Below are 24,075 nucleotides of genomic sequence, written 5' to 3' on the forward strand. Positions count from 1 at the left end.
CCAGAAAACACTATCTGAGGCAGGGGTCTTACATGTTAGTCCTATATCAGGTAGTACAATCCCAGTGAGCAGAAGTGAGGGTCAGTGGAGTGAATCAGGGAAGGGGGGACGTCCAGTGCAAGGATGTAATATATAGCTGGTTGCCATTAGCTGTGGGAACGTTGAAAAGAATACAGAAATAACATCTCAGTACTGTCTATTGAGGAGAGAAAGGGGAATAATATATGCACATGGTCACATTTCCATTGATCAAAAGTTGACCTCCTGGGGCATTAACTCTCCTCCATGTACAGATCACACATGCTTTGACACTGGGTTTTCTCAGTGGGACGTCTGGAGCCATGGAGGACCTGCAGCTGCTATCAGACATCATCCAAAGAAGAGAGAGGAGGAAAAATGCACAAGCTCCTCCCTTCCTTAACCTCCAACTTCCAGCTAATCCCTTTCACTGTCTGAACGCAGCCAGAGCCACTTGACTCAGGGTCCTGGGAAATGCAGCAGCCTACAAGTGACCTTTGACGTAAAGCAAGGAAGGATGAGAAATGAATCTGACAGTCAGTAGGCCAGGGACAGACACAGGCATGGTGGCACTGGGAAAGGGCATAGCAGTGATTTCCGAGAATCTGTCCTGGCCACCACCAAGATAGTCTCATGTTGCAGCTGATGTACTGGCCTTGCTCAATGGGGCCACTGCATAGTAGATTGATCCTTATGACAGAGGGACCATTTGGGTCAATGTTCTTCCCAAAGCTGCCTTATGTAGGGTACCTAGGAAGGCCCACTTACGAGACCAAATAGGGGGCTCTGAAATACCCAGATTAAACAATAATAAGTAGTTACCTTTGCCAGCGGATAAATGGAAAATAAGAACATAAAGGCTGATTGTATAGACTTTATAAGATCACTGGCATTAGTGGAGATTTGTGGATTTGTCTATTGCCACAAGGCCAAAGTATTAGTCATGTTGAGCCTCATTAAGTTTTGTGGGGAGGCTCACAGGCTTGGCAGATTACACAGGTGAAGAAGCACGGCAAAGTCACTACCCGCAAGAAATGCCTGGAAGGCTACAGAAACGGGAATGACACCTGTTCTACAAAGTCCCTACCAGAAATGAATACAGCTTGTCAGGAATTCAGCAAGATGGAACTTTGGGATTGGATGGACCCACCACCCAGTGGTGTGAGCTGACAAAGTTTTCTCCAGCCCCTCTCTTGCCCATTCCAATTTTTGGAAGAGTTTCACCACAACATTACTCCCAAGTGAAATCAGGTCAGTTAGCGCTTTTGGTCAACATAGAAGTCACCTTTAATTTTTCCTAGTCTTTTCCATTATAGAACAAATCCATACTTCTGCCTTTCCTTCTATCACCTATAATGCAGTCTTTAAGAAGTTAGTCATAAAGTAACTCTGTAATCCTTTCAATCTAGCAGTTACCAATGTCTTGTGTAAAGGAAAGCCTAAAAGCCAGAGCTTTGTTTATTCAGTCGATCACACGAGTTTGTTGAGTGAGCAACATGAGTTTGCTACATGCTCAGTGCTGAGGAAAAAGCAAGAAATGTGACAGAGACTTTCCCTGACACAGAGAATGGTCTCCTTTTCCATTGGGAACATGTAACTTTGGAAAAGTAACTGCAAATGACTGAACCTGGTCTCGGGGTCAGGAAAGGATTTTCTGAAGACTAATGAAGTATTAGATTGGCCCACAGTGTTCCCAGCTCAGGGAGCTGCCCTCAGAAGGGCTCCAAGGCAGGGAACAGCGTGGCTTATCTGAGGAGATGCATGTTCAACCCGTCAAGGTGAAGAGCTGATAGAGAGAAAGGGGCTGAAGATGAACGACGTAATGGCTTTTTAGTTTATTTGTTTCTATGTTGTGGTTAGGAAGCCCACTATTTTAAACCATTATCTTATTAAAAGGAAGCAACACTTGAAAGTCTGAAATTCAATTAGATGTACATTTATTGAGCAAGACATAGTTTCTGCCCTCAGGTAACTTAAAATCTAACAGAAAAGTTAAGCCACATTTTCTTATTGTTATGATCCAAGTCAGAACGTGCCTTAAGGGAAGGACACAGTGCTATGTGAACACGGGAGGATGTGTGGGATTCGTTCCTGCATTCATTTCTTCAACAAATACTTAATGAGTGCCTTCTCTGGGGTTACAAAGATGAACAAGACAAGAAATTCAGTCTACTGGGGGAGACAAATACATACATAAATAATTAGAATTCTATAGGTGCAAAGATAGAGATACACACAGGCTCTAATGGGATAATAACAATAGTTATAATTTATTGAGTACTTATTAAACACTTTACACACATTTTTCCATTTCATTCTCACAATAACCTTACAAGGTAGGTATTGCTATCCTCATTTCTGAGATGAGAAAACTAGCACTCAGGGAAGTTAAATAAATTGAAGAGGTTCCAAAGTTTGAAAGTTGAAGATATAAAATTCAAACCCAGTTCTTACTGATGACAAGCCCAGGCTCTTAACCACCACAGTATACTGCTTCCCAGTATCACATGGATGCTCAGAGCAGGGCATCTCATCAGAGCCAAGGCAGAGGCGAGGAATGCCTCCCTGAGCTGAGTTTAGGGATTAATGGGTACCAGGGAGGTGAATGAGTGGTCAGTGGGTGCTCCAGCAGAGGGGATAGCATGGGTAAAAGCCCAGGAGGCAGGAAACTACCCGATGTCAGGGGATCATGGTTATTCTAGGTTGTTGGAGAGTAGACAGGGAGGCAGGAATTGGCAGAAAACGTGATTGGAGAAGGATTGGGATCATGGAGACATTGCATGAGTACACTGAAGGAGGTTTATTTTCAAAGTGTGTAGGTATGTAGAGTGGATCCTATGTCAGGAAGCAGAATTGGATGATTGGAGCCACTAAGGAACTTTAAGTGGAGAAATGCCAGGCTTGGGTTTAATTTGCAGAGTAATTTCAATGGCGGCAGTATGGAGGGTGGCATTGAGGGGAACAAGAGTGGGAGCACAGAAAGTATTGATTGCAGTGTTGCAGGCAAGGGAGGGTGAGGGTTGGAACCAGGAGAGCAGCAGAATGGATGGGAGGAGAGGCGAAACTTGAGAAAAATGTAGGTGATGAACTTAATGGTCTTTCCTATGGCTGTGGGGAACCAGCACAGAGAGAAGTCTGCTTGATTCCTCGGTTCCTGACATAGGAGACAGTGGAGATGGATGGTGATGCCATCAAATAAGGAGAAAGCAAGTTTAGAGGTTAGACGATGAGTTCAACTTTAGTCATGTTGAGTTGGAAGTGCCAATGAGACATTCAAGTGAAGAGGTCCAGCAGGAAGTAGGAAATCTGTGTCAAAGTCCATGACAGAGGTGTGGGCTGGAGAAAGAGATTTTGGAATCATCAGCTTATGGGTTGAGTTAAAGCAAGGAGAATGGAAGAGATTCCCCAGGCCTAGTGGGTGAATCGAGCTGAGTGAGGGGTGGTGGGGGAGAAGAGAAGGGGATGTGGTGGGAGTGGGGGGATTGGGGGCGCAGTATCATGTTGGAGGGCCCACATGAGGAGATCGTTAGAGAGGAGAAATGGACACTTCAGGTATTGCAAATGTAAGGAACAAAATACAGGAAAGGCAAGGGTCTTTTCAAACAATGTAATAGTTCAATTTGGCTGGATGATAATGAGCGTGATGCAGTTATTTGGAGATATTGAGTAAGGGTTATACTTTTATATTGTTGGGGGCCCTGAAGCCAGGCAATGAGAAACTGGGAGCAGAATGATGCTGTAGGAAGTTTATTTTCAATGTGTGTGGAGTGGATTAAAGGGAGGAGTTATACACACAAGAGAATGTTATTCACCTTTAGAAAAGAAGGAAATTCCGATACATCTACAACATGGATGAACCTTGAGGACATTAGCAGTCACAAAAGGACAAGTCTTGTATGATTCCACTTATATGAGATACCTAGAGTAGTCAAATTCAGAGAGTCTGAAAGTAGAATGCTGGCTGCCAGGGGCTGGGGGAAAGGGAAAGGGAGTTATTGTTTAATGGGTGTGGAGTTTCAGTTTTATAAGATGAAAAGAGTTCTGGAAATGGATGATAGTGATGGTTGCATGACAATGTGGAACTACTTAATGTCACTTAAAAATGGTTGAGACAGTAAATTTTATGTTATATGTATTTTACCACAATTAAAAACCAAAAAGGAAAAAAAAAAGAGGGAAAAAGAAAGAGAAAAAAGAGAAGAATGATGAGGGCTAGGGCTTCTTTTCAGAGGCCATTTCTAATAGGCCAAGTGAATGCTAATGAGCCCAGAATTGGGTAGGCAGCAGGAATCATAAGAAAAGGCTGGGTTTGTACATCAGAGATGGTCAAATGTTGGTAATGTCATATGGTTCAACCTAATAGAAAGGCAAGGAGAGACAAATTCCTTAATGAAGTCCAAGAAAATGTGCATCTTTACCATTTAAGTTAAATTGCAAAATATTTCCTGGGGCACTTGCTTTCAAACTAATAACTCAAATAGCAAACATTTTCCATTTTCAATCATCTTAGGTCAATTTGAAAATGGCTTTTTGTTTTTATTGGAGAAACTCATCCTGTCTTTACTTAGTTCAATGTGAAGTTGAGTTGCCAAAATTGCCTTCAGTCCACATTTGTCTTCTGTGTTTCAAAAAGAGAAAGTTTCCATTTCCCCATTTCCTCCTGAAAGCTTTCAAAAAGTTTGGGCAGTGCCCAGCGCTGTCCCCATAACTCACTTCATCATTTCAGCTCCACTTCTTGCAGTTGGCAGACCTCAGAGCCAAGATTATGCTTTAGTACTGGTCACAGTCCCATGGAAGACTTTGGTACCAACACCCTACCACCCTTCTCTGAGCTGAGAGTCTTTAACTTTTCAACAAAGTAATGGAATGAAATCAGCAGACTTTATTGTCACCTATAACCGACCAGGATTTAAAAACAATCACACACACATAAATGATGCTCAAACTTTGCGGTATTTAAGACTCATCCCAGGAGAGTGTTAAAAAAGAAAATTTTCAAGTGGGGTTCAGAGATTCTGATTCAGCACCTCTTGGGTGGGGCACAGGAATCTATTTTTAACAAAAATTTGGGAAACTCTGAAACAGGCAGTCCATGTACTATTTTTTGAGGAACTGATAAACTAAATCAGGGTTTATTTTTTCCTAAGGATAATTATAGTCATTCTAATAATATTGTCATTTTAAGTTAGTTAGTAGATACTGTAGCATTCTGAGTACATTTGAGTTCATAATATTTCTGAAGAACATTTTCTAAACTTTGGAAGTATTTTGAGGAAATGAATGCATAAAAGAAAGTAATATGTAGTTTGTCACAGGTTTTCTGCTTTTTGGGGAATGAGTCATGGTTATCGCTTCCCGTGGTTGTGTTTCTGTTTTTTCCAGCTCTCCAAGTGTTCAAGTGGGAGAAGCAGGAGGATAGAGAAGTAAGGAGCAAAGATAGTAGAATGTTGCTGGGAATGCTAAAGTCACCCAGGATAACAGCAGGAATAAGGTAGCCACATAGGGAAATCCTCAGAAGAAGCTGGGAAACAGGCAATTTTTGGAGTTGAGGAAGGGCAGGTACACCTTCAAAACAGGAGGAGTTTTTGAAGGAAAGTTATGGAATAGCAGTCTGGATGTGTCAGTGGGAACCACTTTCTGTCCCTAGGCATTGAGGTTCCAAGGGCATGGGAGAATGACTCATCTCTGCTGAAGAGGATGGGAAGGAATGTTGTTGCCAGGGGGGCCCAGTGGCTAAGACAGAAGGATGCCAAAGAGAGGTACTGGATTTCTCCCAACAACTTTGTTGTTGGTCAAAAGAGACTTCCTTAAACAATGAAATATTGTTTGGCGATCCCATTGGGTAGAAGACGAAAGGACAGGTAGCATTTTGATTGAGGATAAGGAAACCCAGAATATGTCAACCGCACGGCTTGCACAACACAAATATGGTCCAAGAAAAGGTTCAGGAATTGCTTTTCCTTTGGAAGCTTAGTGGGTGAAAGAGCACACACTTCAGAACAGGGGTTGAAAAGTGGGACACTTCGGGGCCAGCCAGGTAAGGTAAATGAGGGATGACGGCTAGATGGAGAGCATGAACAACGAGAGATCTCTTCTTTAAAGGGGCTGGCCTCGATTCTGCCCAACTATTTTCAGGTGGGCATGTAGGATGCAGGATCACAGAAATTCCCTACCATTGACGAGAGAGTTCCAAGTTTAAAATGTTGGCAACTAATTTAAATAGGAAATATAATGCACTGTAGGCCAACCCAAACATATCTGTGGCCAGATGTGGCCCATAGGCTGTCGTGTGGTCTCAGCTTTGGAGCAAGAGAGACCCAGGCAGGAAGCTGGCCCTGTCACTATTCACTAAACCTCTCTGACTCTCAGTTTTCTCATTCATAAAATGATGGGTGGAGTAATACCCAACTTCTACTTTTTTTGGAAAAGGATTAGACACACTCTTCATGTCATTAAGTCAATGTATGTAAAGTATTTTTCCAGTGTCTGTTACCTAGAAGATGCTCAGTAAATGGCTCTCATATTGACCAGAATCATGCATTTTTTCAACATTTCCTCCAAGAACTTAATAAACAAATATGTCACCTTAGAACACAGCTGTGCTTTAGGTTAAGGTGTGACTATTAGTATAGGAAAGGCACATGGCTTAGCTCACCTCCCGCAATTGCCCTGCCCTAGCACCTTCTCTTTAGAACCACTGATCCTATAGAAGCCTGAAAGTGATGAGGCAGAAATAGACATATTAGACACCAAGAGAAGCTTCAGTCGAACATTTAAACTACATCGTCCAAAACATTTATTAAAGTAACTCTTTCTTTCCAAGCAGTGCTTTGCCAGAAAAGATGCAAAGTAAATGAAACAGACACAGTACCTTTCGTCTTGGAAGACCTCAGACATATTCCAATGACGCCAGAGATTTTGTATTCATATGAAAAGGGATATCGCAAATGAACAAATAAATTAATGAAAGGAATGCCTGCATTTTTCTTTTTTTAAGATTGGCACCTGAGCTAACATCTGTTGCCAGTCTTTTTTTTTCTTCTTTTCCCCAAAGCCCCCCCAGTACGTAGTTGTATATTCTAGTTGTGAGTGCCTCTGGCTCTGCCAGGTGGGACCCAACCTCAGCATGGCCTGACGAGCGGTGCCATGTCTGCGCCCAGGATCCAAACTGGCGAAACCCTGGAGCGCCTAAGTGGAGCCCGTGAATTTAACCACTGGGCCATGGGGCCGGCCCGAGGAATGCCTGCATCTTTGTTAGTAAGAGAAGAGTCTGACACACGTGACATCAGAGGAAAATCATTTTGCCTTTTTCCATTGATCAGAGAGCTCATGAAGTGATGAGACTCCAAATCAAATAATTTAAAGAGATTCCTTGGTGAGTGAACATGAAACAGATGTCCAGAGATAGAGGAGAGTATTTCAGATAGAGTTAAGACTTGAGCAGAGGCTTAGCAATGGGAAAAAATGATTGCGTAAATGGATGTGAATATGCCTGGAAGGATATGCTCTTGGTAAAGGACTAAGGGACTGAGCAGGCCTTCTGAGAACTAACTGATGCGAGGCAACACCTTGTGCTGATCTCCTCAGCCTGGGCCTTCCTCAGGTAGAGGGTCCCGCGGGCCTGGGAGAAGTCTGCCCTCTCCTAGCTGCACACTTATTTATCCTGATGTTTTTCATGGTGTTTTTCAGTTGGTTTAAGTCAACTTGCTCCTCTATTCTTTTCTATATAGTCTTCCTGAGTCTGTTTAGGGTTCTCTAACAACTACACTGGGGTGCGGACTCAGGAAAAAAAGACCATGTACCACTGCTTAGTCGCTTAGGTAGCTACGGAGCTGTCACTCTGGCTGGCTTGCTGAGCTTTGATGGTCTTCAGCAGCCATCGAGTGCCTGTGTGTGGAAAATTGGTTGATTCCCTCCTTCTTGGACTCTGTTCCCCTTGACCTTGCCTACTCCTGTAGCTGTCTGGACTTTCTTGTCAAAATGATATTTTGTTTTTGTTAGGTTAAATTTGTTCCAGGGACTTTTTTCTCTTTTAAAAACATTGTGTCCCATGATTGACTGGGAACTGAAAAAAAGGAGGAAGAAGGAAGCCTCATTTCTTACAAAATCTTTGAATCTGTCAGTTTAACTCAGCAGGAATAAAGGGGTAAGCTAATTTGAAATGAGATAATTAACTAGCTAGATAGCTAACTAGCTAAACACACACACGTGTTTATATATCCATATTCGTATCAAAAAAGTTTCAAGATGCTAATACATATTTTTTGCCCTTAGCTGTTCTGCACATAGGTAATAGAAAGCAAAAGTAAATATTTAAGTTGGGGCTGGTCCTGTGCCATAGTGTTTAAGTTTGCCGTGCTCCGTTATGGGGGCTTGGGTTTGTGGGTTCAGATCCTAGCCTGACCTACACCTCTTATCAGCCCAACTGTGGTGGTGACCCACATACAAAATAGAGGAAGACTGGCACAGATGTTAGCTCAGGGCTAATCTTCCTCGAGCAAAAGAGGAAGACTGGAAACATATGTTAGCTCAGGGTGAATCTTCCTCAGCAAAAAAAAAAAAAAAAAAAAAAAAGAAGAAGAAGAAGAAGCAAGAAAGAAAAAAAGTAAATATTTAAGTTGATAATATTCTAAGAATAGAGTCTGGTAGTGGTATAACACCAAGACCTAGAGCCTAAAGATGCCCGAAGAGGGCAAATGAGAATTCACAGTAGGGAGATGTTCATTGTCATCCCAACTGACTAATTCCAAGTTCTACTAGTTCTGCAACTGATCTTTTCAAAGGGAACTCTAATTGTCAAAATTCTCTGCATTTGCTTATATATTCCCTTCAGCTAAACACAATATACTTTAGAAGATAATACCTTTTTGAAGAATAATTATTCATGAATAAAGTGTAAAAGTCTTTTTTCCTCTTTCTAGTTATCAGTGGTGTCCAAGTAATTCTTGAATTGCTAGATAATATTTTATAGACCATGAAGTTGGAGAATTTAGAAAGTGGCCCCACATTTCCAAACACATGTGAGAAAATCAGAAAGTTGGGTCTCCTGTACATAGATTTCCATCGAACTTTGCGGCAGCTTCTGGGCACAATCACATCAATAATGCATATCCATAGGTAGTTTACCAGGTTAAATAACTGGTTTTGAATTTAATTGCCAACTTGCTGCTCTTAATAGTTATTCCAGATAGGAGAACAACAGAGTGAAGGAGCCTGCCCAGTGTATTACTGCTGCCTATGAAAAGAAGATCCTCAGGGTTTAATTAGAGAACTTATAATTACACCTAAAGCATGCTAATGTTAAAATGGGAACATTGGACATCTGGAAGATGAGTCTATATTTGGTCACTTGCCATTAGGGGACTAGACCCAAGAAATTATGGCTGTCCAAAGGAGCAGAGATGCTCACAACGTGGGGTTTACACACAGGCAGAAATGACAAAGGTGAATGTAAGCTGGTCTCAAAGCAGAACAATTCAGGGGAGATAAATGGAAGAAGTACTTAAAGTCACAAGGAATCCAGGATGATGCCTGGCTTCTTTGGTTTTAACGTGAAAAGAAGTCATTTAAAAGGAAGAGTAGGTGCATAAAGAAAATGTCTTCTTCCTTCATAAAAACACACATGGCCTCTGGAATGCACAACCACACAAGATGTCAGCTGGCATCAGAAAGTCCGTTTAGGAAAAGAATGACTGAAGGACCACCTATGGTTATCAGGCTTGGCGGGAAGGGTCAGGAAAGGAGCATACATAGCAAAAGGGACAGAGCAGCTTTGATAGAGAGCATTGCATACCATTTTCTTCCTCTCACCCCTCTTCTCTACCGTCAATGCCACCAACAATCACAGATTTGTGTATTATATATGTGTGTGTATATATATATAATTGTATATGTATAATATATATATATATATATACACCATCCTCTCAAGTACATTAGAAATGCTAATAAGAGAGAGAGGACCTTTATTTCCATTTTTTTCTTTCCAAAGTTATGAAAAGAAAGTTTGTTTTGTTTGTTCCTTATATGGTTTTAGGAGTAACTTTGAGAAAATTACCTCTATCTTTTATAGCAGAGACCATCTAAAACTAGTTTTGCTTAGTTTAGGAATAAAATTTCAGGCTTCTTGGCATATTTTCTATTCTCTCTCTCTCTCTCCATAAAAAGATAATTTCAATGTCTCTATGTGACGAGGAATCCATTCTACATGGGATAGCAAAATTTAAATTATACAATTTAGATTACTCTAGAGTAAAACTCCTTAAAAACAGAGAGCACAGCTTAAGTGTATGGTCTAGAGGCAAGAATAAATGGGGTGGAAAAAGAGTAAAAGGTGGTTTCGAGGGTTTAATGCTTATGATCTGAAGCCCAGTATAGAGCCACTCCTTGGGAGACACAGCTGGGACGGGGCAGGCGTGTGTCAAGAGAGAAGCAATTCATGGATACTCAGCCATGAAATGGAAAATCAAAATGCAGTAAGTACAGCTCTAACTATCTTGGTCTATTAATATTCCAATATTAATACCTACTTTTCTTTGAAAGACATTGCCGAATATTTACTGACAAGAAAAAAAAATGATAGTTTAAGAAGTGGACCATGTTCACGAAATGCATTGAAACAGTGGTTTGCTTAACTCAGGGTAACAGTCGACCAATTAAATTAAGTTCCTATCCAAATGCGTCTTCTAATGTAGGGTCCCTTGGAAAAAGTCTCTAAAATACATTACAACTTTTCATAGGCGTGACACATGGTCCTATTTTCCAAAGACTTTGATTTAATATTGGAATGCAATGGTATTTGACTCTGTTAGTAAAGAATATTTAAACTTAAAAAGAAAATACTTAATTTGTTTATGCATGAGCCTATTAAAAAACATTTCTAGGGGCTCTTGTTAAGTTTATTCTCTAGAACATAATGTATCTTTGAAGTGGTATCTTAGTTTTTAAAAAGTCATTCCCAAGCTGAATAATTAGACTGAAAATAAGCTATTCTTAGAGAATATTCCACATATAAAGCTATGCACATGATGCTTTGATTCAAATAATATTCTTATAAGACTTTGCTATTGTTTGAGGTCTATATTCAGAGTGGTAACTTTTGTTTTTGATGATTATTCCATCCTGAAACAATTTCCCCCCTGCCCAATTAAAGCAGAATTAGGAGCACATTTATATCTGATGAGGGTTAAACTTCTCAACTGCCTGCTTCAGAAGCGAAGACCTTTAGCAGTGGTGTTCATTTGGTCTCTGCATAGAGGGCTCAAAAGAAAGCAGAATCAATTCCCTTAAGTTTTTCTGGAAGAGGAAGGTTGCTTCTGTTGCTTTGATCTTAGCATGTTGTGCATTTTTTATTGGCTGTTGAATATAAAAAGCCATAGCCTCATCTGGTTTTTCTGCTATATTTTCATATTCTAAATCACATAATGCCTTCCAATCTAAAGCAAAATGCCCAGGTCCAAAATATCATTTCAAAATTGATTTATCACTATAGTTGGTAAAACGATTTCCAGGGTGTCAGAAAAGTATCCAATGTTTGATTAATATGCCACAGACCGCTAAAAATATATCCATGCATTTTAGACAACAAATTCCAGGATGCAGACATATACTCATGCTATTTTAGATCCCTTCTCCTCCCATTGCAAGAGGCTGTTTTAGCGAATGTAGCAGCTGGCTAGGTTATTGCTTCTATAATATAATTCATAATGCAAAAGCAGCTCTTTTCCAAACATTTTAGAGCAACTCAAGTTGTTTACATGTCTCTGTTAGGTAATTTTCCTATAACTTTGTGCCAATTGGTGTCATACTATTTGGCAAAAATCTTCATTAAATCAAGACAACTGCACTTAGTTAAATTTCTCTCATACAGAGAATTATAGGAAAATTACAGTTAGCTGATTTGAGGCCATAATCATGAAGTAAATATAGGGTTTTAGAAAATGAATGCAAACTACAAAAACGGAGTTGTATAATTAAACATCAAATAGTCCAAGTAATAAAAGTCATAGATTAACTGTCTCTCAGTTCTCGTCAGATCCTTTAAATATTGTCTCACGACCTGAGCATTGGTTCTTTCATCGGAAGAGTGCCTATCCTTAAAGTTTGGAAATTTCAGCTCTTTTGGAGCACCAATCAGCTGTAAAAAGTAATTGGCATCTTCTTCCAAAGTTTCAAATTTCCCTACAAAATCATAGTTGATCAAACATGGATAGCAGAGTTTGCTGACCTTTTCCCAGTGAATGTCCATTCCTACTGGACGGTGGGAATCCAGCAAATAGTGGATGAATTCTTTGAATTGGACTCCAGATCCATTATTCAATGCTTCTTCACAGGCATTTGGTCTATATTTCTTTATAATTGCCTTCCCAAATACTGGATGGTAATAACTATTGGGGTGTTCAAATTTGTCCCTAAATGCTGACACTAATCTTTCCATGGGATCACGAACAAACACAGCTTTGGTGTAGGTATTCAAACGAGTATATATCCCTTTTAAGTCAAAGCCATCTAGCTTTTTCAAATGCTTCCCATAGTGAACAGCATCATGGGAGATGTTGTATGTAGAGGGAGCCAATCCATTTAGTACCATCAGAATTCTTTTCCAGTTGGAACAGCCAGCTTTGGGTACTTCACAATATAAGATTTTGTGTTTATCTTCCACATAGATCCTGGATACCATATGAAAAAGATGTGACTGAGGACGACTCACTCCACCGTATTTCTTGCAAAACTCCTGAAGGAAAGACCTGCGTTTCTCTTGGGTCTCATCAGTTTTCTTCCATTTGTTGTCTTGGACTAAAGTTTTGTTTAAAGGGCGAATGTCCAATGGCCAATTCATTTCATTGAACTTCTTGAAAAGGGTCTTAGTTCTCTGACGTTTTTCAGCCAACTTAGTTGTTGGCAACCCTGTGGTCTTACCCAAAGATTGATCCTCTCTTTGTGAGTGTCTGGTCTCTGTCAAGACCCTAGTAGGCCTCTCAGAGTTTAGATTTTCTTTTTTTCCCTTGGGATCCTCAGGTAGGTGGAACTTGGTGTTCTGTCAAAATAGAAAAGGAGAAATGTTGACAGCACATTCACAAACATGGATATACCAGGTAAGGAACTTAACATATTTTGTTTCAAAATACTACAGAGGAGAGCACATTTCATATAAGCTGCCAGAAAAGTTTAGCAAAGCATGCTGAATATACATTTCTAGTAAGCTTCTTCCCAGAAAACATTACCATGAAAAATGGTATCTATGCATCATTTTGAACCAGTTTCATATTTTATATTATATATATTTTGGTTACTTCTATGTTATTATTCATTTAATGTTACATTAATTACATTAATAGATTTTCTCATGCGAAATCATCTGGACATTATTGGGATAAAACTACTAGTTGTTAATTTGAATCTATGATCATAGTAAGTTTGTTATTGTCTTTGTACTATCTTTGCATCTATGGTTATCAATTATATAACCTTTCAAACTACAAAAAAAGAAGTGTCCATAAGACGGAAAGAAAGGGCCCTGAATTTTCATCTTAGTTTCGCCTGTAATGCAATAGAATGTAACTCCATCGTTCTGTAGGTCAGTTATCCTGAGCTATTAAGGAGTATGTTACCTTCAAGCACTGATCTAGTTATTGTACCTGAATGTAAATACAAAATGTAACTTTTTTCTGATTAAAATTTTGTTGTTGTTTGTGGGACAATTTTGTGAAGCACAGAACAGTTCAAAGTCATAAATTACAACTTAAAATCGTAGCAAGGCTGATTATAAAATCCTGATGATCGCTTCTGTTTTTCAAGCACTTGCAAAAAGTGATATATTTTTTTCCCTTGGAAAATGTTTTGCTTTTCTAAGTTCATTTATTAGAATAATTTAATGACTGTAATCATACTAGCATACAATTTTTCATCCATGTATGAGAACTTCTCTCTTTCCCAAGCGAAGAATGACTAAGGAATCCAGAAAAGTCTACTAGATGTCCTGATATATAAAATTGCAACAAAAGTAGAATGAGAATTTAGTTCTCTAGTCAGCGGGATCAATCAGCCCATCTACCTTTACTCTTCATCTGACCACATCCTTCCTACAACTCTCACAGTGACTGGGTAAAGGAAGACACGGAAAACAGGATTTACAAGGTGGCATCCTCCGATAGGACAAAAATTGTAACGACTTTAGATTTACTCTAGGTGAACTGGGGAGCCTTTGCAGGGTTCTGAGCAGAGAAGTAACATGATCTCACTTAGACTTGAAAAGGACGGTTAAGGAGAATATTGGACTGGAGATATTCATATATATACATACATATACATATACATATCAGCATGTTATTGGAAAAATTAATGAATAAATGATGAGCTGCAGGAGTAATACATGGGGCCACCAGCCTAGAGTTGGAGGGAATGGTGAGGAAAGTTTCCTAGAGGAGATGAGTCTATGTGGAGAGACAGATAATATAGATATAGATGTAGATATAGAAAAAGATATAGTTATATTTATCATTGTACCCTGTATCTAGAATGGTCTATAGCCTATAGTAATTGCTCTCAGATATTTGCTGAATGAGTGAATGAATGAATGAATGGAATTAGGTCTTCAAGATTGATTAGGAATTTTCTACCAAGTTGAGCAAAAGAGCAGAGGAACGAAGCATGGTGGATGGGAGCCACTCCAGGCATCATGGTCCTTTTACTAGCTGAGCTTTAAGGAGGGTGCCTCTTTCTAGGGCAAGATTATATGAGCAACACCAGCTTGTGCAGCCCCATAAAACCGCTGCCCAAATCCTCCATACTGTTGAGCCATCTCTTTGGGGTTTCAACTCTAAAAGCTCTTGTCTGCTGTCTTCTCAGAGACTGCCAGGATGACTTCAAAGCTCTGAATCTCCCTTTACTCTGATCAATGACTTGTCATCCAGAAAGTTTTCACAGATAATATAAAATTTGACTTGAGATTTGAAAGATTACGGAGTTATTGGTAGACAGCATGGGAAGTACTTCACACAGGTTTGAAATAAAACTGCCACTATATTTCTACTATTACTTCTTCTATTACTACAACTATAAATAATAATTGCTATTATTATTGTTTTAATAGTAGCAGGAGTAATGGTATTTTGCTCCAGTGACCTAGTGACTTTCAAGGTTCCCCGGTTGTCCACTACTAGGCAGACTGTAATTTGTGTGTCTCTACATATGCCCTAATTAGTTCTCTCCCCACCCCACTAACAAAAACAAAAAGTGCTTTCTCCTGTGCCCTCTGGAACTTTTGCTTGTGGTCATCAAATTCCCCTTTAATCTTCAGGGACTTCTGGAATGTTTGTTTCCCATGACTTTCTCTAAATGAAACCTGGCTGGCCCCCAAGACTCCGCTTCCCTTGCACTTTCTCAAGTAGATGAAAGTTCACTTCCTCGAACTGCTTGTCTCTCAGCTCAGAAGACAGGATGCTACTTCCACTGCTGCTTCCAGGACACTTCCCCCAGCAAAGCCTCCTGCTTCTGTGAAGCCCAAGTGTCCTGCTGAGCTCCCTTCCTCCCCCTCACGTGGTCATCTGCCTTTACTACTAATCTTTCCGCTCTATGCACTGAAGACTTAGCTCCTAGCTCTGACTTTGCTTCTCCATCCCCACTCTTGTCATTATGTGTAGTGACTCTGACACCCAATAAACTCTCGTTTCCTTGACCACCTCACCTTTAACAGACGTGTTCTCTATTTCGCATAGACCTTTGCATTGCTGGAGCCTGCACGGCCATCACCGTCTCTGCGACCACCATCATCTAACCCTCCAGCTCATTAGTAGTTCCAGTTTTGCAATTCTTTGGCCACTTTTCATCATGTTATCTAAGCTCTTAGCATCCAACAGGCCTGGTTCTTCTTCTTTTAGCTCTTAGAAAGTCACCTCTGGTCCCTGTCTGCCTTGTCTAAATTATGGTCCCCTCGGAGAGTCTCTCCCACAGACCCCTGCTTATTTTCCTCATAGCACTTATCACAATGTGGAATGATTTTATTGACTTCCACATTGTCTTTTTTTGCCCATTCCCCGTCTCTTGCACTAGACTATGACTGCAGACGCCTTATCTTTCTTGTTCTCTGTTTGATCTCTGGTACCTAGCACAGAGCCCGGCACACAGAGATGATCCATAAATAATTGCTGAATGAGAACATGTGATTATAACTTAAGGATGGGTTTCCAAAGAATTGTTTTATGACCTTGTCAAAGAAAAACAGTGTTAATCAAAAGGTGAAGGTTAACTTAGATAAATAGTCTACCAGTTCTTGTTAAGAAGCTGAAAATCTGTATTCAAACAAATCTTTGGCAGGAGAGAAAACAAATAAAATAGGCACAAAGTAGAGCTGCTCGTGCTAAAGTAGGTATGGCGGGCTCGGAGCCTTATCTGCCTGCCAAATCAGATTGGTTCAAAGTCACTCACTGCTGCCTCGGAACCCCTGGAGGCTTGCCAGAAATCTGGATGCCTAGGCCTCACAGTGGACATGTCTACACAGAATCTCGGGGGTTGGGGTTCCTGACTCTAATTTAAACAAGCTCTCTGGGCCCTCCATAGGCAGTAATGCTATTTGTGAACCACTGAACTAAAGCATAGAAAAGGAAAGTGAAGAAAAATGAGAATTCATCTCATACCACCAAGGACAGAAAGACACCAAATATGGTGGATGTGAATTTTTCAGTCAGCAGAGACAAATACTGTGGAGTAGGCAAGGATGTCATCAGCCCTCACATGGACCAGATGAAATACACTCACATTTGTCCACCTCCCTTCACTGGAAGTCCATGTTCCCCAGGCCACTTCCTAATGACTAGTTTGGCTAGGGAGACCACTGCATGAGGGAAAGGTTCATTGCTCATAAGTTAGACTTTAAACTCCCATTAGTTTAATTAGTACTTGTCAGTTTCCTCAGCTCTGACCAAATCAAGATATGGGCAAAGGGTTAATTCTAAGTAATGACACCTCATGAGGCTTCTTGTTGGATGGCCACTAGATCTCCTCCCAGCAACCACTTCATCATCACTCACCTTATAAAAACTATTAATAGGATGTGATGACACGCTCCCTCCTCCCACCCCCACCCCATTTCCTTCAGGCATGACTGAGGGGCTTGGATGACTAAAATTGAGGTTAATGGTATTTTAAATTTGAAGCTTAAACCAATGAAGTTCCACCACCATCATCATAGTGATAACAACAACAACAACAATTAAAAAAAGAGTAAACCCTTACATCTTCCTCTGTTCTGATTGTTCCCAAAGCAAAAGGTATATAAAGCCAAACTTATCCCATTCCTCCCAAAAGTGGCTCCTCCCACACTTTTCTATTTCTGAAATGGTTCTATTACATTCTGGTCACCCACTCACAAAATCAGAGAGATGCCTTAACAATCAGAAAGTAAATTGGTTAATTTGCATCTCATAATGTCTTTTTAAGAAATCTTTTCTTTTTTACTTCTTCTCTCTTAATTGGATATTCTTTAGTATCCTCCTAATTAGTATCCCTGAAAATTATTACCAAATTAGTCTTCCTAAAACATTTTACTTTTCATCCCTTAAAATTTGGGACTGGCTCAACTATATACAAACTAAAGTCCAGATCCCTTGGCTGGGGAGTTCTCGTCAAGATGGCGCTGTGAGCAGACGTTGAACTCGCCTCCTCCCACGAACACAACCAGGTTACAACAACTTTAGGAAGAATCACCCTGGATTGAAAACTGGATAAAAAGAACCCCCACAACAAGGGACAGTCCTGACGAAAGCAGAAGAGGCAGTAACTCCGGCCAGAGAGGAAAAAAGGCACCTTTGGGAGTAGCGGAGCTTCTCAGCTGGCCAGGCGGGAGCCAACCTAAGGTACGCAGCCCTCCCTGGAGGAGTGAGGTCCGGAGCGGGGGCAACACTGCTATAACCATCCTTCGGACTCAGCCCAACTGAGATGGGGGTCTTACTATCTGGCTTTGCTGGCTATTAACTGCAGCGAGGACACCCCAGAAAAGCTATCAGCCGAAAGCCGAAAAGATCCGGGTCTTAAAGGGCCCACGCACAAACTCACTCATTGCAGCAACCTAAAATCACCAGAGAGAAGGTTGACTGTCCTTTGGTGAAACGAGACTCACCTGGTGGGCTCTGGGGACATCTTGGTGAGAGGAGGATCCTCTCCTGAGACTGAGACATTGGTGGGGGCCATTGTCCTGAGCTGGTCCAGGCGTGCTGATACCGACACTGGTGGGGGCCATTGAGGTGCGTCCCTTGGGCTGTTAGCCCAGGGGTCTGCCACACCCACTAGAGCACAGATTTAATCCAGTTCAGCCAGGGCAGGCAACCCGCCCTAGGGACTGGCCACACCTAACAGCAAGCCCTCAGGCTACTTTTCAGCCTGCATTGACTGAATGCCTTGATCCTCTACAGGCAGGCAAGGGTGTCTGCCTCTGTGGGGCAGGGCTTGCATGAGGACAAGGTGAACTGTTGGGGGCATTGGGGCAGAGGTGGGGGCCTCTGCAGTGTCGCGGTGGGGTACGCTCCAGGGGGTTGAGAAGTGTGCACAGACCAGGACTGTGTTGACAGTGCATGTGGTCCAAAGAGGGGTGACGCTTATCAGTGGCAGAAGACTTGTGCTTCACAAATAGCCACAAAAAGGATCAGCCCCACCTTCCAAAGCCTGAAACAACTGAGTGCCTCCATGCCGAGGGCTAGCGCCACTCAGCTGCACTCCTAAGAGAACTGACATCAGCCTTGTTGGCCTCAGGCCTATCACAACTGTATGCCCCTGAGCCTAGCAACCAGCTACACTGGGTACCAACCCAATTAAGAGGACACTTGCAATAAGAGTGTGCTAATAGACTTTGTAGCCAACAGTGCTGAGGCCCCTCCAAACCGGATTTACAACCAGCTGGCCAGGGAAGGAAAGATCACACTCCCTGGGTACCTGCAGTGGGAGCAACCCTGCCACAGCAGAAGAACACAAGTAGCCCACAAAGGGGTCACTCCTGGTTCTTATGGTCTGGTGACGAGAGGGAAGCATACTGCTGTGCCTCATAAGGCATCTCATACATAAGGCCACTTCTCCAAGATCAGGAGACATAGCCAACTCACCTAGTACAAAGAAAATAGCACAGAGAAAGAGGCATAATGAGGAGGTAAAGGAATACTTTCCAAGCAAGGGAACACTACAAAACACCAGAAAAAGAACTAAGGGAAACAGAAACTAGCAACCTCCTTGACAAGGAATTCAAACAAAATATAATGAGAATGCTTACAGATATGCAGAGAAGAATGGATGAACACAGTGAGCACATCAGCAAAGAATTGGAAGATATAAAAAAGAACCAATCAGAAGTGAAGAATACAATACTTGAAATGAGAAATTCACTAGAGGGACTCAATAGAAGAGTAGAGGAAGCAGAAGATCGGATCAGTGAGCTAGATGAAAGACTAGAGGAAATCACCCAAGCAGAACAGAAAAGAGAAAAAAGAATTAGACAGAATGAGAACAGTGTAAGGGAACTCTGGGACAATATCAAGCGTGCTAACATTCGGATTATAGGGGTCCCAGAAGGAGAAGAGAGAGACAAAGGGGCAGAAAATTTATTTGTCAAAATAATAGAGGAAAATTTTCCTCACCTGAGGAAGGAAACAGACGTCCAAGTTCAGGAAGCACAGAGAGCTCCAAACAAGAGAAGCCCAAAGAGGCCCACACCAAGACATATTATAATCAAAATGTCTAAAATTAAAGACAAAGAGAGAATCCTAAAAGCAGCAAGAGAAAGGCCACAAGTGACATATAAAGGGAAGCCCATCAGGCTGTCAGCAGACTTCTCAGCGGAGACCCTACAGGCGAGAAGAGAATGGCACGACATATTTGAAGTGCTAAAAGGAAAAAACCTCTATCCATCAAGGCTGTCATTCAGAATGGAAGGAGAGATAAAGAGCTTCCCAGACAAGCCAAAATTAAAGGAGTTTATCACTAAGAAACCAGTTCTACAAGAAATGCTGAAGGGACTTATTTAAGTGGGAAAGTAATGACCACAAATAGAGATAAGAGAAAAAAAATTATCAAAAAACCCCAAAACAACAACAAGAAAAAACAGGCAATAAAATCACTTGTAAGGTAAAAGTATAGTAAAGGCAGCAGATCAACTACCTGTGAAGGTAATATGAAGGTTAAAAGACAAATGTACTAAAATTACCTATTTCAATGATAAGAGGGTAATGGATATACACACACTAAACAAAAGACTATATATGATGAGAAAAACATATAATGTGGGAGGAGGGGAGTGAAAAAGTAGAGCTTTTAGAAAGAGGTCAAGCTAAAGAGTCTATCTACTCAATGTAGACTGTTATATGCATAGTATATTAAATAGGATCCTCATGGTAACCACAAACCAGAAACCTGTAACAAGCAGGAAAAAAAGTAAGACAAAAGAAATCAAACATATTACTGAAGATAGCCATCAAACCACAAGTGAAGACAGCAAGAGAAAAAGAAAGGAACTGAGAAGAACTACTAAAACACCCCCCAAAAAAGAAAAAGTGACAAAATGGCAATAAATACATATTTATCAATAGCTACTTTAAATGTCAATGGACTAAATACTCCAATCAAATGCCATAGGGTGGCCAACTGGATAAAAAAACAAGATCCATGTATATGCTGCATACAAGAGACACACTTCAGACCTACAGACACTCACAAACTGAAAGTGAAAGGATGGACAAAGGTATTCCATGCAAATGGCAAAGAAAAGAAAGAGGGGGTAGCAATACTTATATCAGACAAAATAGACTTTAAATCAAAAACTGTAATAAGAGACAAAGATGGGCACTACATAATGATAAAGGGAACAATCCAACAAGAAAATATAACACTTGTAAATATCTACGCACCCAACATAGGAGCACCTAAATATATAAAGCAACTATTAACAGACATAAGAGGAGAAATAGACAGTAACACAATAATAGTAGGGGACTTTAACACTCCACTTACACCAATGGATATATCATCCAAACAGAAGATCAATAAGGAAACACTCACCTTAAAGGACACATTAGACCAGATGGACTTAGTAGATATATACAGAACATTCCATCCAAAAACCACAGAATACATATTCTTTTCAAATGCCCATGGAACATTCTCCAGGATTGATCACATATTAGGCCACAAAACAAGTCTCAATCAATTTAAGAAGATCGAAATAATACCATGCATCTTTTCTGAACACAAAGGTATGAAACTGGAAATCAACTACAGAAAGAAAACCAGAAAAGCTACAAAAATGTGGAGATTGAACAAAATGCTACTGAACAATGATTGGGTCAACGAAGAAATCAAAGAAGAAATAAAAAAATTCCTGGAGACAAATGAAAACACGACATGCCAAAATCTGTCGGATACAGCAAAAGCGGTTCTACAAGGGAAGTTTATAGCAATTCAGGCCTACCTCAACAAAGAAGAAAAATCCCAAATAGACAATCTAAAAGTGCACCTAAAGGTACTGGAAAAAGAACAACAAATAAAGCCCAAAATCAGCAGAAGGAAGGAAATAATAAAAATCAGAGCAGAAATAAACGAAATAGAGATTAAAAAAACAATAGAAAAAATTAATGAAACCAAGAGCTGGTTCTTTGAAAAGATAAACAAAATTGACAAACCCTTAGCTAGACTCACCAAGAAAAAGAGAAGGCTCAAGTAAATAAAATCAGAAACGAAAGAGGAGAGATTACAATGGACACCTCAGAAATACAAAAGATAATAAGAGAATACTATGAAAAGCTATACACCAACAAATTGGATAATCTAGAAGAAATGGATAAATTCTTAGAAACATACAACCTTCCAAAACTGGACCAAGAAGATGTAGAAAAATTGAATAGACCGATCACCAGTAAGGAGATCGAAACAGCAATTAAAAACCTCCCAAAAAATAAAAGTCCAGGACCAGATGGCTTCCCTGGTGAATTCTACCAAACGTTCAAAGAAGACTTAATACCTATCCTTGTCAAACTCTTCCAAAAAATTGAAGAGGAGGGGAGGCTTCCTAACTCCTTCTACAAAGCAAACATTATCCTGATTCCAAAACCAGACAAGGACAACACAAAAAAAGAAAATTACAGGCCAATATCACTGGTGAACATTGATGCAAAAATCCTCAACAAAATGCTAGCAAATCAAATACAACAATACATTAAAAAAATCATACATCATGATCAAGTGGGTTTCATTCTGGGGATGCAGGGATGGTTCAACATCCGCAAATCTATGAACGTGATACACCACATTAACAAATCAAGAATAAAAATCACATGATTATCTCAATAGATGCAGAGAAAGCATTTGACAAGATACAGCATCCATTTATGATAAAAACTCTAAATAAATTGGGTATAGAAGGAAAATACCTCAACATAATAAAGGCCATATATGACAAACCCACAGCAAATATCATTCTCAATGGAGAAAAACTGAAAGCTATCCCTCTAAGAACAGGAACCAGACAAGGATGCCCACTGTCACCACTCTTATTTAATATAGTATTGGAAGTCCTAGCCAGAGCAATCAGGCAAGAAAAAGAAATAAAAGGGATCCACATTGGAAAAGAAGAAGTGAAACTGTCACTCACTCTTTGCAGATGACATGATTTTATATCTAGAAAACCCTAAAGAGTCCACTAAAAAACTTTTAGAAATAATAAAGGAATACATTCAAGTTGCGGGATACAAAATCAATGTACAAAAATCTGGTGCGTTTCTATACACTAACAATGAAGCAGCAGAATGAGAAATTAAGAATACAATCCCATTTACAATTGCAACAAAAAGAATAAAATACCTAGGAATAAACTTAACCAAAGAGGTGAAAGATCTGTACACCGAAAACTACAAAACATTGTTGAAAGAAACAGATCCCTTAGCTGGCATTGGTGGCCTGTCACCATGAACCCTCTTGTCACTGTGTGCTTTGCTCCTCTCTTGACATGTTCCCTGTCCTCTGCTTGCTTCCATCAGGCTCTCAGCATCCCCTACCCATGTCCTCCCCCTTTCTCAGCACTTTCCAAATATCCTAGGCTGATATAAAATCCTGCTTTTTCCATGCAAACCACTCAGGTCTCCAGCGAGACATTCCACTCTCTTTGAAACAACTTTAAAACTTAGTCTGTACCACCCGTACAGAAAGTAATTGTTTTCCAGCTCACATTATTTGATTTTCTCACTGGAGAAAGTCTTTTAACCACAGCTAAGTTGTAAACTATGGCAGAAAGCCATAATTTTCCATAAGTATCTTTCAAGAGTTGATATTATTGCCAAGTCCATTGAAAGATGTATAACTACAGAGAAAAAAAAGAAGTATTCGAAGAAGTCTAATGAAAAAAATTTGTGGAATATCCATTAACTCTGGAGTAAAACTGAAAGGTCATTCCTCTTGGTTTTTAGGCCTCTGTGTCACTATGCCTCCTGTGAAGTCTTCTCTGATCTTCGACACTGGAATTAATTGCTCTTCTTCTCTTGCCCTCAAAGTCATGGAGCGTATCCTACACATCAGGTGCTGTGCTAGATGTCGGGGATGGCAGCACATGACCACCGTGGTCCTTGCCCACATGGAGATGATATTCTTATATGGAAAATACATATTAAGCAAAAAATTGCCCAATGAATTAATCTATTACCATGGTGGCAAGGGCCACAGCAATGTACTATCGGAGCTCGGGAGAGCACACATGGGAGTGCAGGGAATAAAGACAAGTGTGACTCAGTTTGAGTGTTGTCTTCTGCTTAGCACTTTTTATTTTACCCTAGTTAGTTGTTATAGTTAGTTGGTTAGGCAACTATCTCTCCCATGTACTTTAAGTTTGTTAAAGATCAGTGTGCAGTGTTATAAACCTAGTTCAATTGTTTTGATATAACGGTTTTGTTTTGATATTGTTTTGGTAAAAACTTGTTTTCAAAAAAAATTTGAAAAAAATTGTTTTTATAAAAAAGTTCAATTGGATTGATAAAAATAGCAGTTTATGCAAAAAATATGATAATTGCCATAATGAAAGGATGCATAGGGTAT

At 40.2% G+C, this 24,075-nt stretch overlaps 1 protein-coding gene and 1 long non-coding RNA gene across 12 annotated transcripts in view; one reads left to right on the forward strand and one right to left on the reverse strand.

Annotated features, from left to right (window-relative positions):
- LOC139084522 (uncharacterized) overlaps positions 1-19,255 on the forward strand; it is a 260,226-nt gene extending 240,971 nt beyond the window's left edge. Inside the window, exon 4 of one of the 3 annotated variants that reach the window (XR_011541963.1) lies at positions 12,684-19,255. This is a non-coding gene — a long non-coding RNA (uncharacterized lncRNA). The remainder of the gene's footprint in view (positions 1-12,683) is intronic. The other 2 variants (XR_011541964.1, XR_011541962.1) reach the window with 2 other exon arrangements.
- The window catches only part of CHST9 (carbohydrate sulfotransferase 9), a 256,656-nt gene continuing 243,982 nt past the window's right edge, over positions 11,402-24,075 (reverse strand). For all 9 annotated transcript variants that reach the window (XM_070627517.1, XM_070627521.1, XM_070627518.1 and 6 more), the window contains one exon: positions 11,402-13,054. In XM_070627517.1, coding sequence (XP_070483618.1) covers positions 11,969-13,054 — 1,086 coding nt within the window. In that variant the 3' untranslated portion in view covers positions 11,402-11,968. The remainder of the gene's footprint in view (positions 13,055-24,075) is intronic.

This window comes from Equus przewalskii, chromosome 7, assembly GCF_037783145.1.
Source record: "Equus przewalskii isolate Varuska chromosome 7, EquPr2, whole genome shotgun sequence".
Taxonomy (NCBI): domain Eukaryota; kingdom Metazoa; phylum Chordata; class Mammalia; order Perissodactyla; family Equidae; genus Equus; species Equus przewalskii.